The sequence below is a fragment of the Anser anser genome (genome assembly GCF_964211835.1).
Source record: "Anser anser genome assembly, chromosome: 3".
NCBI classification, from domain to species: domain Eukaryota; kingdom Metazoa; phylum Chordata; class Aves; order Anseriformes; family Anatidae; genus Anser; species Anser anser.
In genome coordinates this window covers 70022710-70036884 of record NC_139722.1, presented here as the reverse complement: position 1 = coordinate 70036884, position 14175 = coordinate 70022710, and the positions used below count along the sequence as shown (strand labels likewise).

At 37.7% G+C, this 14175-nt stretch overlaps 1 protein-coding gene across 2 annotated transcripts in view; it reads left to right on the top strand.

Annotated features, from left to right (window-relative positions):
* The window catches only part of PCMT1 (protein-L-isoaspartate (D-aspartate) O-methyltransferase), a 34883-nt gene that overhangs the window by 7061 nt on the left and 13647 nt on the right, over positions 1-14175 (top strand). For both annotated transcript variants that reach the window (XM_083829992.1, XM_083829993.1), the window contains exons 2-5: positions 4542-4646; positions 5728-5759; positions 7814-7918; positions 11694-11814. In XM_083829992.1, coding sequence (XP_083686118.1) covers positions 4542-4646; positions 5728-5759; positions 7814-7918; positions 11694-11814 — 363 coding nt within the window. The remainder of the gene's footprint in view (positions 1-4541; positions 4647-5727; positions 5760-7813; positions 7919-11693; positions 11815-14175) is intronic.

The window sequence follows — 14175 nt, the reverse complement described above, 5'->3', positions numbered from 1 at the left end:
AATTGAGGTGGTTTCTTTCTCATCTTTTTCTTTCTTCTCCCCAGCAAAAAGACCCCAACCTAAAAAGCAGCTCTCAGTTGAACAGCTGCTTAGAACCAACAAGCTTTACCTTGCTTGAAAATCAAGCTGTGGTTCTAGCCCAGCCTGCTTTCCGTTTGAAAGCTGCTGGCTGGTTTGGATGGTTCAGATGGAGCCCTCTGAAAACTGTTAGCTGTCACTGAAGTAACTGTAATCTACTTCATTTCATCTTTTGCCACACTGCAGTGTATGTGCTTTGCATCACGCTTTAAGACCTCTGAACGTTTGTGAAATGTCACTGCTTCATTGACAGGTTGTCTCTGTAAGTGCAGTACTTTGCAGTGGTTATGGAGAAAGTCATCTGGGGAGAAACTGAACTAGGTGTGTGCTGAAATAGCCCCGTGGTAAAGGGTTTGGGGATCTACGTGAGCATATTAATGTACAGCCAGCAACAGGAGGTGTTTGAGGTGTTCCTCTGCTGTGACAGGCCATTGCAGCAGCACCATCTCTGCCTTGTGTAGTGAGCTTGTGCAGCAGTATACATCCTTCTTGTCATCCGGGAGCTAGTATCAGCGTGTTGACTGCTGGTATTTTCTGGGTAGGTTGGAAGCTTGCTTGATCAACAGTCAGGACTCATCAGCGAAGTAGGCGTTTCTTTGAAAGATAAGTTGCAGAAGCGCCTATCTGTTGCTCAATAAAGAGATAAGTGGTTTTCTTGGTGCAAGTCCATCCTGTCTTGTCAGGCTTAGCTTTCCTTGCTCTATGACAGTCAACCGTCCGGTTTCCCAGGTTACATTCAGCAGCGGTATATTTCCACCTTCAAACACAGGGAGCTCTTCTGTGAGCTCTTTTCCTGTTTTCCCGGTGTTATTCGTGGAAAAGAAGCAGACCAGAGTTCTCAAAACATGCTCCAATTATGTCAAGCTGTCAGTGCTGCAGCCTCCGCACAGAATAACTCTTGAACTCTGCAGGCCGTGCTTCACTATTAAGTGGTTACTTTTTGGCTCCAGCTCTTTCGCTCTTAGGGGTTGTGCTGATGTAACTAACAGAGCTTACATTTGATTTCAGGCTCTAACCTAGTTTGTTTGCATATTAGCTTTTGCTTATAAGCACTGTATAATTTAATAGCTGATTTGTTTGCAGTACTGGTTACGAGAATCTCGGAACCCAGCAGTCTGCTCGACTTGCAGGAAGAGGTCTCCTGTGCGTGTTATCGCTGGAAACAAAATCAACCTATATATGCTCAATTGGGAATGATTTTCCTCTGAGATATAACTTCCTTTTAAGATATAGAAAACATTTTGCATTGACATTTTATTAATAAATAATTTACTGCTGATTGTCTTTCTTGACATTTAGAGAGAGCACGAAATTAAAATATTGCCTTTGCAATATAAACTTCTATTATTGGCTTTTCTAGAGGGTATATGTGTTTTCTTGGCAATTCAGAATCTGGAAGAGGTTCATTCCAGATGGAAGTAACATACTCACAGTTGGTTGTCTAGGGACTGACTTCTGCAGCAAGAAGACATTCATTGGAGTTCAGTACCTTCCAGTTGCTGTGTTGTTCTATATTTAATTGTGAGACTAAGAAAAAGTCTATTTGTCGTCAACATGGACAAAAACTGTTCAGGTCTCGATCGCTTTTCTTAATTCCCTTCTAAATTTTACTGTTTTGTTTTTTTTTCCGCCTAGGACCAAATAGCACTTGTGTTCTGAGAGGGTGGTTGTGTTTTGTTTGTTTGCATTCTGGTGTTCTCCAAACAAAACTGAAAAGCAGAATTTATCTATGGGGGATAATATGATGCTGTGTAATTCCACGTTCGTGCCTAAGAGGGTTTATTTTTTATGAAGAGGGGCATTATTTAACAATCGAAGTAAGTGGCTGAGCCATGAGATCTAGGTTCTTCCCCAGTTCTGCTGGGGACTCTAAGTTTGGTTAACTTGCTTCACTGATGAAAAAGATGGCACTAATCAAAGGCAGTCTTACAGTCAGCGAATCTCAGGAATATTTGCTGAATGACAGCATCCTGAACGCTGGGGATTTGTAGAATTTAAGTAACTACCACTTCCAATTTTTTGGGTCATTTTCCTGTTGGTGTAAGCATCACAGTTAGTGAAATTACACTTGCTTTGGCTGAAATAAAATGAAACAGAATTTTAGGTTTTGTCTTGCACAGACATCCACAGAGCTCTGCTGTAGAGCTCTTGTAATCAAATTAGAGGGGAAAAATGGGTAAAATGTATAAACAAAGTAATGTAATGTAATGGAGGCAGAGGAAGATTTGTAAATGCTGAGAATTTACTTAGTGATACTCCAAGTAGAAAGATGACAGGAGTAGATGAGAGAAGTGGCAGACATGGAGGCTTCGTGTGTGTTGGTGGTGGTTGTTGTTGTTGTTTTTTAAAGGTACAGATCATTGGATAGAGTGGAAAAAGCCTGCAGTCACAGCAGTATAGAGACCGTCCCCTGAAAACTAGAGGAATCTGTCTGCCTGACCATAGAGCCTTGCTCTGGCCATTCAGTGGTTGCTCTTTCAAGCTGGAAGCTTGATCTGTTTATTCTCTGCATGTTTGTTTCCCCAAGGCACAAAAGGAAGGAGCAGATGGTGTAGATAGATGCATAGGTAACAATAGAGCCTAAAGAAATGAACGCGAGTTTGGATTTTTCCTGACTGCTTCTCAGCTGCTTGTTTTTATTCCTCTCAACTCCCAGAAACTTTTTCTTTTCACTCCTCCCCTAATCAGCTTAGCACATTCTCCTGTCCCTCTTTTTTCTTTTTTAGGTACAATTATTTTAGAGAAATTAACTTTTGGTGATACCTAATGAGATGCTAACAGTAAAATGGGAATTTTTTTCTTATGCTTAGTTCCCTGAAGGGATCCATAACTAATTCAAAGTGGTTAGGGGAAAATTATTTTTTTTATTATACTATTTTACATTATCAATGCCATTGTCTTAATGGGTTGATTTTTTTTGATTTTTATTTTGTTTTGGGGTACTGTTTTGCTCAGTATGCTAACTTAGGAACTGCTGCAAATGCTTGCTGTGTCTTGGATGAAAAAATATGAAATAAGGAGTTCTCTCTAACTGAAACTGTACTATACAGTTATGAAGTCAAAGCATGAGATATATGTAACCTATGTAATCTGTGAGGGGAGCATGTGCTTTTTCTGAGGCTTACCAGATATAGAAATCATTCTTTTTTAAAAAAAAAAATATATATATATAAAGCATCGCTGTTTTCTTTAATAATTTGGTTGTATATTGCTATTACAGTTCTAGTTGGTACTTTGCATTCAGAACAAAAAGCAAAATTATTTTTTTTTTGGGGGGGGGCGGTGGTGGTAATTTGCTCTCTGAATCAAAACCTCTATTACACAGGGTCACAAAACCCTGGATACAGGCAGCGGATTGGAAGGGGGGGGGGGGGGGAGAGCATTGAAAAAATCCCAACACAACTGTGATTGCTAAGAGTAGTTTGTGGGAGCACACTGTAATCGGTCAGAATGCCACTGCAGAAGTTAGCTGAGGCCTGGTCACAGGGGTTTTCCAGGTGGTGGGGCTTTAAAAAACTGATGTAACTTCAATTAGGACAATCTCAGAACTCCCTAATCTGATTTTTATACTACTCCACTTGGGGTTAGATTTTAGGAAGTGTTAAAGTTATCTTTTTTTCTTTTAACTTTCCAAATAAATCCCCCTTGGTTAAAGTTACTAGCTAGTTAGTAAAGCATTACATTTTTGCATTTTCTATTATTTTGAGTTTATACTGAATTTTTCAATGCAAGTGATTAGTTTCTTCCATTTGTTTTCTAACAGTTTCTTTTACTCACAAATGCCTCTTCAGAGCTTCAAAACCTAGAAATCTTTAAAAAAAAAAATCTATAAAATTAAAAGAAAAAATACTGCATAGTGCTTCTGACATTTTGTGTTTCCCTTTTATTTTGAAGAATGAACAAAGATTCAGAGTGTTTTGGTGTGAAAACTCCTTGGCTTTGGTCTGCCCCTGCATAAGAATTCTGATTCTGTAGGAGTTCCTTCACAAAGGGACTTTTTTCCTTTTGCCATCACAAAAGAGAAATGGAGCTTGAAAATAAAATATCAAGCAAGGAAGCTGCAGCTTCATGCTTCTGACCTGCTTTTGTAGATTTTTCCATAATTAATTACTTAAACTAAAAATGTGAAGTATATCGTGTTTGTTTTATAGAGTGTACTATCATTTTCTTACTAACTATGTTTTCAGGGTTATCAAAGGTATGCATGAAGTTGAGCTTTTCTAGGGGATAGATCTTTGCAAAGGATCTCTGTTGCTTCAGAAAAGCATCTGTAACTGCTGGGAGAGTCTTGCTTCACGTTCACTGTCTTAAGCAGCATTTGATCATGGTTTAATTTCTAGTATGATGAGACCTATTAGAAGTAGCATGATCTCTCGCAGTGTTAGGAATATGTTCGTGTATTTCACGTTGTCTTGACTGCAGAAGAGAAACAATGCCTTGAATTTTATTTGTTTTATTTATAGAAAATGGAATAATTAAATCAGACAAGGTATTTGAAGTAATGCTGGCTACGGACCGTTGCCATTATGCCAAATACAACCCATATATGGATTCTCCTCAGTCTATAGGTAAGAGCATTTTGTAAAAATGATCATTCTAATTTGTATAACGGTGACTGCCTTTGTCAGATATATACGTGTTTTTTTATATTTGGAAGCAATTTAGATCTTGATCAGTTCATTCAATAGCTTTTAACTGCAAAGTTTTCATCTTGTTCCGGAATGCAATTGGCATACTTGGATACATCAAGTAGATTGCTCTTCAATACTAATGTGTAGGTATGAATGTATTTCTTAAACCACAGCAATTTGTGAAGGTGCAGCTGATATTTAAATATTGGAAAAAAAAAACAAACCACATATCCAATGTACTTCAGAAACAGTCTGTCTTTACAGAAATGGCTCAGCTGAGATCATTGCAGGGTTTCTCAGACTTCTACATGAGATATTCTTATATGAAAAATAGGCATTAAATGGGAAGATCTTAAAGGATAGTTGTTTAGGACACTTATTTTCCATTCAGTTCATGGTTTTATCATTCCAAGGCAGAAGAATGAATGAAATGAATATACTGATTTCCTTTTTTCCCCAATTTCCTTTTAGTAGTGGGCAGTGAGCATTATGAATTGTAATGGGATTTTATTATTTTTGTAGGAAACTTTAAAAAAATCTTTTAAGATACATACTCAAAAATTATATATCTGCACAGAAATAAATACAGGTGAGTGTTCCTCCATGTTTTTTCTTAGGTGTATATATGCTGTTTGAAAAACAGATGAAATATTGTCTCCAGGGGTTTTATGGTCCCCACCACATCAAACTCACACTAACAAATCCTGGGTTTTATATAGGGTCCAAGAGAGAGAGTGGGAGGAAAAAGAAGTCATTCTGGGAAACATAACTCTTCTGAATTCAACTTACTTGATGAAATCAAAGAGTTATAGTGGCAAAGTGGAGATTGTAACTGAGATCAAGCGTAGAACCTTTTTTATTTTCCTGTCCAGAATTAACAAGGCATAGCTTACAGATGATGTTCTCTACTTCAGAAGTGAGTTAAGTACTTACGCAGCCATTTCACAGTCAAGATCAATAAAGATAGTGAGATTGCTGTCTGAACAATTATCAATTCTTCCATTTTCTTGTTTTACAGGTTTCCAAGCAACAATCAGTGCTCCACATATGGTAAGCTTTAAACTTAAGTGAGTGGTGGTAGATGATTTTATAAAGATCCAAATGCTCCTGAAGTAAAATATTTATCCTAACAAATTTAACCAGCAGTTGATTGCAATGATGTGGTTGTGAACTACCTGATGGGACGGTGTAGAGAAGATAGAGCCAGACTTTTCTTTTCTTGGAGGTGCACTGTGATATGAGGGGTAGTGGATGAAAAATGCGACATGGGAAGTTCTGATTAGATTTTAGGGGGAAAAATCACACTGTGGGTAATCAAATGTTGGGACAGGTTTCCCAGATTGTGGAAATTCTGCTCTTTGATATACAAACAAGCTGATTGGACAGGGCCCTGGGCAGCCTAATTCAACATTGAATTGAGTGTTGGACCACAGGATTGCCAGAGATCTTTTGCAACCTACATTACTCTGACTCTGTAACTTAAAGAACAAGAAGAGTTCAGGAGTGGATAACAGTGATTTCTATGGTGTGGTGTTGCTGTAATGCCTTTAATTCTTTGGACAGGAGAAAATATACAATTGACTGAGATGTCATTTTTTTTAGCCAAGTAATTGGAGACCAGAGCAATCATGGCTGAACATTAAGAGGGGACTTGAGTACATAAATACAGCACAGATGTAATTTTTCAGTTTGAGAAGAATGAATAGAAGCGTGTATTTTGTTCATGCAATGTTTGGCGAGTATCAAAACATACGGAGTAAAGAATGGTTTTAAAGTGTTAGTAAAAGCTTGCTCCTCCTGACTAAAAACTACCAAGGTGGACTAGAATGTTCCTACTCATCAATATTAAAAACTCAGTGTTTTTTGTAGAAATGTTAACAATTGTATTCAAGGATATAAAGAGAAATACTGTGGCAAAGTGAGGAAAATAAGTTGCAAGGCCTCTCACCCCTCCAGGGGGTCAACAGCACCTCCTTGTTTAGCAGACTTTCTGAGGATGCACTCCACTCCTGCATCCAGTTCACTGTTAGAAATGTTGAACAGGACTGGCCCTAGAACTGAGCCCTGGGGAATACCGCTGGTGACTGGCTGCCTGCCAGTTGTAGCCCCATTTACTACGACCCTCTGAGCTCCACCATTGAGCCAGTTCAGCACCCAGCACAGCGTGATCCTGTTTATCTCACAGTTGGATGATTCGTCCAGAAGGATGCTGTGAGGGACGGTATCAAAGGCCTTACTGAAATCCAGAAAGATTGTCCTCTGTCTTCCCTTCATCCAACACGTAAGGGTGACCTTATCATAGGAGGAAATTAAATTACTGAGGCAGGATCTTCCCTTCCCAAATCCATGTTGACTGTGCCTGATAAGTACTTTGTTCTTTAACTGCCATTAAATATCCCTCAGGATAGTCTTCTCCATAACTTCTCCAGGGATTGAGGTTAAACTGGCAAGTCTCAATAACAGGTTGTTTTTTTTTTTTTAGCGTGCGAAGTAAGCTTAGTTTGTATACTGGTCTGCCACGTAAGAAAACAAAACAGCTCAGGATGTCTCTGTAGGCTACTACATCTTCATATACAAATCTTTTTGTCCTTCTGCCTTTCTAATACACAACTTTTTTCTTACTCTTTGATCCAACAAGCGTGCAGGTGGTACAAGAGGTAGTTTAACTACAACAGCCTTTTTCCTTGGTCCTCCAAAGCTGTCTTCTTCTTAGCTACCATATTCCAATGTATATGGCACGATGATAAGCTGAATTCTCCGTGGCCCACATCCACCAGAACAGTGAGAACCCCCAGACTTGAAGAGAATTGAATTGATATATGGTGTCTCTCCCAGTAATTGTATCTAAACTGAGCGTGAGCTAGAAGCCTGAATGGTCGGATGATCATGTATCTATATATAACAAACAAAAAGATGCTTTCTTGAAGTAAATGGAATAACAGCAATTATATAGCTAACTCTCCCCTGCCTTTTTTTGGTAATAAAAATTCTGAGGTTTCTTAGACTACATTTTTCTGTGCATTGTCCAAAACCACTGAAGAAATGAACATGTGTAGGGTAAAGTTATATTTAAAATATTTTGACATTTTCTTTCCTTTCCTTAGCATGCATATGCTCTTGAACTTCTGTCTGATCAGTTACATGAAGGAGCCAAAGCACTTGATGTAGGTTCTGGAAGTGGAATCCTTACAGCATGCTTTTCACGAATGGTGAGAAATTTAGTTCAATCACTTAACCATCAGAACTGCTTGAACTACAACATAATTGCTTTAAGGAGGGGGGAGAGGAATGCAGGCTTCTTACAGTGGGATGAAGTAGATTACACAGAATATAAACTACTCTCCTAAGTGTGACCAGTACCTATTTTTAATTATAGTTAATACTAGATGCTTGGGTCCACTAAATCATCTGGTAGGGACGAAACTTGATGGAAGTATTTCTTGATTACGTTTTAATGGTTGCTGTATAACTTGAAGGAAGGATGTGTTTGTCTTCCCAGTGCAATTTTTACCTTATCTTATGTGGCTGAGTGTTCTCATTGTGATAATTGTCTTGTTTTTCTTCTATGATGAGTGCTTAATGAGACCTAAAAGAATCCCATTTCCATAGGTTAGTTGTATGTATATAAATAGTCTTTGAAATTGCGTTTTTTTCCTGTTACTATGTTGTGGCAGTATCAGTGCAAGTACCCATTTAATCTTTTCTAAGTTAGTATTAATTTATATTCCTTTTACATCTTTTCCAAATAACTTCATCTTGGGTTGTTCAGTTTGTGCATAAGGAATTCTGTGGTTCTACCCCATCTTACATCAAGGAAATAAAGACGGTTAAAATTGTTCTGTGATGGCTCTAACTACAGTGTTCTCCTACTTGTTTATGGAGTGGAATATAATCAGTTCTTCCTTCTCTGTTCCAGGTGTTTACCATTGCTTTATAACTAGCAGAGGCCTTCATTAAACTGCCAACTTGATATTAGATTTTTTCTTTCTGAGAAGTTAATTTGGAATATGGTGGTGCATATGATAAATTATCATATGTTCTCTTTTGCTATTCAAATTTTACTGTTTTCAAGCATTCATCTATTGAGACTGCATTTCCTGTATTAAGACTTAAATAAGAATGTTTTTGACAGGACAATGCACTTGTAAGGATTTTAAAATACTGCCATATTTAAAAAAAAAAAGTTGAAATAAGTACGCCGAACTGCAGTCCAGAGTTAATCTTAAAAGTTACTTCTTGAACTTTCCACCTGATATTTTTGATCTAACTTTGTAGTCAGTGATCAAGTGCTAGTGGCATGCGTAGGAACTCCATCTATGGAGTGATAAACAAGTGATAAAATGTTTGTCAAAGTTGCATGTTAAGTCATTAAAGTTACGAATGCATAGAAAAATTTCTATGTTAGATAAGGTGTGTGATGTGGTTGTGTGCTTTTTTCTTTTAAAATTATATAAGAAAAGTTGAAAAAATGTGCAGAGAAGTCAGAATTATCACAAAAAGGAAACCTCTTTCTATTGTTGCTAGGGTTAACCACACTGTCCTTTTATCACCGTATGAATGTCCAGTTTCTCTTCTGAATCCTGCCCAGTTTTCCTCCTTAGTGCTATGCCACCAAACGCCTTACAGACACATGTTTACTGGAACATGGTGGATAAATGCTTTTGTTCTCTTTGGTAATATGATTACTGTGTAATGCAGATCTTGCTGCATCCACTTGAATGAGGATAAGACAGCTGAGTCAGTGCAGTATATACACTGTCTTCCTCTGTAAAGATCTTTCTAACGGTACCATCATTCCAGATAATGTCCTTTCTCAAGCTTTTTTTAGTCCTTTGCTACCAAAATCCAGCTGGGGCTGTGCTTACTGGACATGCTTCTCAGTCTACTTGAGATCTAGAATGACCATCAGGCATTTGTGGCACAAGTATTCGATTTGTGGCACAAGTATTCGATTTGTGGCACAAGTATTCGATTTGTGGCACAAGTATTCGATTTGTGGCACAAGTATTCGATTTGTGGCACAAGTATTCGATTTGTGGCACAAGTATTCGATTTGTGGCACAAGTATTCGATTTGTGGCACAAGTATTCGATTTGTGGCACAAGTATTCGATTTGTGGCACAAGTATTCGATTTGTGGCACAAGTATTCGATTTGTGGCACAAGTATTCGATTTGTGGCACAAGTATTCGATTTGTGGCACAAGTATTCGATTTGTGGCACAAGTATTCGATTTGTGGCACAAGTATTCGATTTGTGGCACAAGTATTCGATTTGTGGCACAAGTATTCGATTTGTGGCACAAGTATTCGATTGCACATTGATGTCGTGGCAGCTTTACTCCTCTGATGATAATCTCATTTGTGGTACTTCTGGGAAGGCCTTATTTGCTTACGCTAGCATGGTTGTTCTTTGTGGTAAACTGCTGTCACAAACTTAAGTTTATATGCTTCGTAGAAAACTTTATTAGCTTTAAAAGGTTGATGGCAAACTAAACAAATTGTAAGTACTGGAACTATAAGGAGGTTGGGGTATATTTCTATTCCAAACACACCGTGGAGACCCCGACAGTTGTGCTGCTTTGCTATTGCCTTGATGACATACACTCTGAAGTTCTAGGGCAATATACAGGGGTAATCTAGATCCACGAGGATTCAGAAAGAGCATAACAAACTGTGACATGCTGCTGGACGTGCTGTTATTTTAAATCAGGCTACTTCAAGCTGTTGATCATTTTGCTAAATTTTGATTTCTGTGATATTGCCCTTGGCTGAAGGGAGTGCACTGGATTTTTTGCCAGCTTTTGGTACAGTTGACTGGCAGACATTCCTGCAAAGCTGTGGTTGTAGTGAAAATTTGCCCCGTGTCTTGCTCTGTTTCAAAAGCTAGGCCGGTCTTGTTCCACTGGGGAGGGTGGGGGAGGGTGTAGTACTGGTTTTTCCATATTTTTAACATAGGACTTGTCCATAATCAAATGGAAAAAAATTCCCATCATACCAATAACCAGTTATTAACTTTACATGTCTTAGCAAGATTAAAATGTAAGATACAGAAATATAACTGATGCATTCAAATGTGGCCATTAAAGGACAGAGTTATATGATAGCATGGACTGCCAGGAGGACATTTACTGTTTTCTTCTTTTTAGTGAACCCTGCTAAAGATGGTCAGATTTTAACATCTAGGTTCTTTTTTCTTCTCATTAAAAAACTGGATTTTATTTTTTTCTGGAAAAAAGAGACAAGTCCAGAAGAAATATGTATTATTGAGAAGTTTCTGTTAGTGTGATAGTCTGTAAAAGTATATTCAGTTTTGTAGGCCTTTTTCTCCTCAAGATACACAAATCTTTTGTGACCTTTTTTGAGTTATGAGTTTTCAAAAGTTCTATTCTTCCTGTGGAAGAGAGCTGTGAAATCTGAAAGATTCGTTGATATGAGAGAGAGGTGGAAGGTATTTTGTTGCTGACTGTTAACTATAGTACATGCTTCTGAAAGAATATCTTGACATATCTTTGAACAAAATGCATGACTTAACTATTTTCTTTGAAGTAAGGTCTTCTCTTTAAGATTAAACTTTTGTTTTTCTTTTTAAGTTTATTCAGAATGAAAGGTGATTAGTTCTAGTGTTTGTCCTTGAAGTTTTTGCTTCCTATTGGAGGTAATACAAATACTCATGATAGAATTTAATTTTTAAAAATTCAGAGCAAGAAGTCTCTACTAACAGTATAACTTAACTGAATCACTTCTTAAAAAAGATGAGTATAACAAACATTTATAAATCTGTACTGCCAAACTTTAATTGCTGGTTGCTTCTAGCAGTCAGAATGTGTAATTCTAAGCACTAGTTTTATTTACATTGGGAAGATACACTACCAGTTCTTTGCTTTTGTTTTATTTTAGAGAAACGGGCTCAGGAGATGGAAATACTGATTCTATAAACAAAGCAAAGCTAGCAGAAATTATTCAACTGTATATTTTTATTCCAGGTTGGTCCCAAAGGACAAGTTGTAGGAATTGATCATATCAAAGAACTAGTAGATGACTCAATAAATAATGTCAAAAAAGATGATCCCACATTGCTGTCTTCAGGAAGAGTGAAACTGATTGGTGAGCATCAGACTCTGATATACTTATTCGTTAAACTGATATTCTTTCTAGCAGCTTGTTGAAAATGACTGGAATTTGGATGTGAGTAAAAATTCTGATATAAGAAGTTAAACCAAAGAAAGAAGGGTAAATTAACCGAGGAAGGAAGAGCCAATTGAAAATCTAAACATTCAAATCTTCCTTCAGCATTTGAAAAATGTTATCGTTGCACGCTTTTGAGAATATGGCTTCTGATAATCTTAAAGAATATGTGCTCATTCCTATTACGGAGGCTCAACATGGAAGTGTTTTCTGGTGAAAATACTTCTCATGCTGAAGCTCTGTCGTGTTAAGTTTGCTTTTTAAAATTAGGCTTCAGTGCACAATGTTTCTTGAGTAAATGTATTGTCATCTAAATTTGAACGCTTTAACAATACCTTCATACTTCTGATATAGTAACTGAGAAAGCATCACTCAAAAAGTCAAGTGGAAAAAAAATACTAATTGGCAATGTGCATCTCTGAAGTTTCTCAATTGTTTTTAAAATTAACACTTTGTGTTTTAGGCAATTGATTAATTGATATCAAACTAGTTTAAATCAGCATTACTGGGAGGAAATAATGCTAAAATTATACAAGGACAGTGAATTGTAAATATTACTTCTATGACTAAAGGAAAAAAGATGGCTTTTTTTTTCAGAAGATGCAGAGCTGGCAGGAGGAAAGCATTCCTTTCATTATCGTTCCTTTGGTTAAGTTTAAAAAGAAGTTGAAGGTCTGGGTTATTTTGGGGCTGTTCTTACAAATGTACTTGGAAATACTATTATGGTTTGTGATAGTCAGCTCTTACTTTAGTTACTCCCTTTTTGGTTCTTGGTCTTTTTTTTTTTCCCCTAAAGGAGGGACTTTCTAAGTCTTTTGAAATAAGCAGGTTAACATGTGTACTTATAGAAATGTATAAAGTGTAGTGACCATCATCAAGAACACTTGTGCCTTAAATTTCTAGGAAAAGAAGTCATAACTGAGACCGTTGGGGATTGAGAGAAAAAATAGGGGAATGAATTCTGTTGGTACTGTACAAGAGCAATTTGGACTTCTGGTTACACCTGAAACAAACTCTGTTGCTCTTGGTAGTCTAGTATTCTAAGCAAATGTCATCATCTATATTATGTTTGACTGCGTAGCAGGATGACTAAGACTTCTGAATAGTTTTGTTGTGAGGTACATTTGAAAAAAAATATGGAGGGAGGAGTAGCAGTTCTGTGAACTAGATGGAGTAGAATAATGTTTCAACTGTGCTGGATTCCTGGGAGCTCTTTGAAGTGGAATTAGAATTCAGACAGCTGTTTCAAACAAACAAATAAAACCCTTGAAAACCCAGGGTTGTTTGGTGGTGGGAAATGTATAAATTAAGACTAAGTCAGTTAGTTGCTGGCTTTTGACAAGTATGCTTGAAGCTTTCTTCTTTGCTTTGTTAGACTTTGCATATGTCATAACCGCATTTCAGAAACATCAGCTTTTATTTTGTTGTGTTTTTTTTCAATTTCTGAGCAACACAACTGCACCCAGAACTGGGCAATAGGTATCCTTAGGCCATGTTAGTTTGTGGCGTGTGGGTTGGTTTTTGTTTTGGATCGAGAGGGTTGTGAGGTAAATCTCTCAAATGTTTCCACTTGCCACACTTGGGTTCCCGTGAGAGTATTTCTAGAGAGTACACAGTTTGATTCCTTCTGGATGAAACTAGACTGGGTTACGTGCTCTGAGAAGCCACCTAATAAGTTTGAAGTGTTGATGGGTATTAAGCCAGTAAGACTAGGGCTAGATCATAAATCATTCTGAAATGTGTATGTTGCGCAGATGTATGTTGTACTTGTCTGTACAACAGTGCATCCGTTGTACAGATCTGCTCCTATTGTGCTGCACTTTCCTGATGCTGACATAGCCAGAGGGAAATAAGGTAACACATCGCTCACTACTCACTCTTTAGAGGAGGCATACAGCGCGACTAGGATGTAAGTGACTATAAATGATACACTTGACTGCACCGAGGTGGATGTTCCAGTGGAACCCACTTTGGCAGGGGCAGAGAGATTTGGTCCTCAAATTACTGGAACCTCCATCTTCATTACTGGCAACAGTAATAAAAATTGACTTAGTGGAGTTGGTGCCCCATAGCCATGGGTTCTTTTGAATCATTGATGGTTTTTGCTTGGCAGCCTCGAAGCTGTGGAGGAGGAGCTTGTGCTGGTCAGAATTTGCAATGTGAGGAAAGAAGGTGCTTTAAGGGGTTCCTCACCTACTGGGGAAATGTGTTCTCTTCCACATCCAGCTTAAGGCCTGTAAGAAGGTCCTTGCGGGATCTTCTTTCAGGGCCTATTGTGAA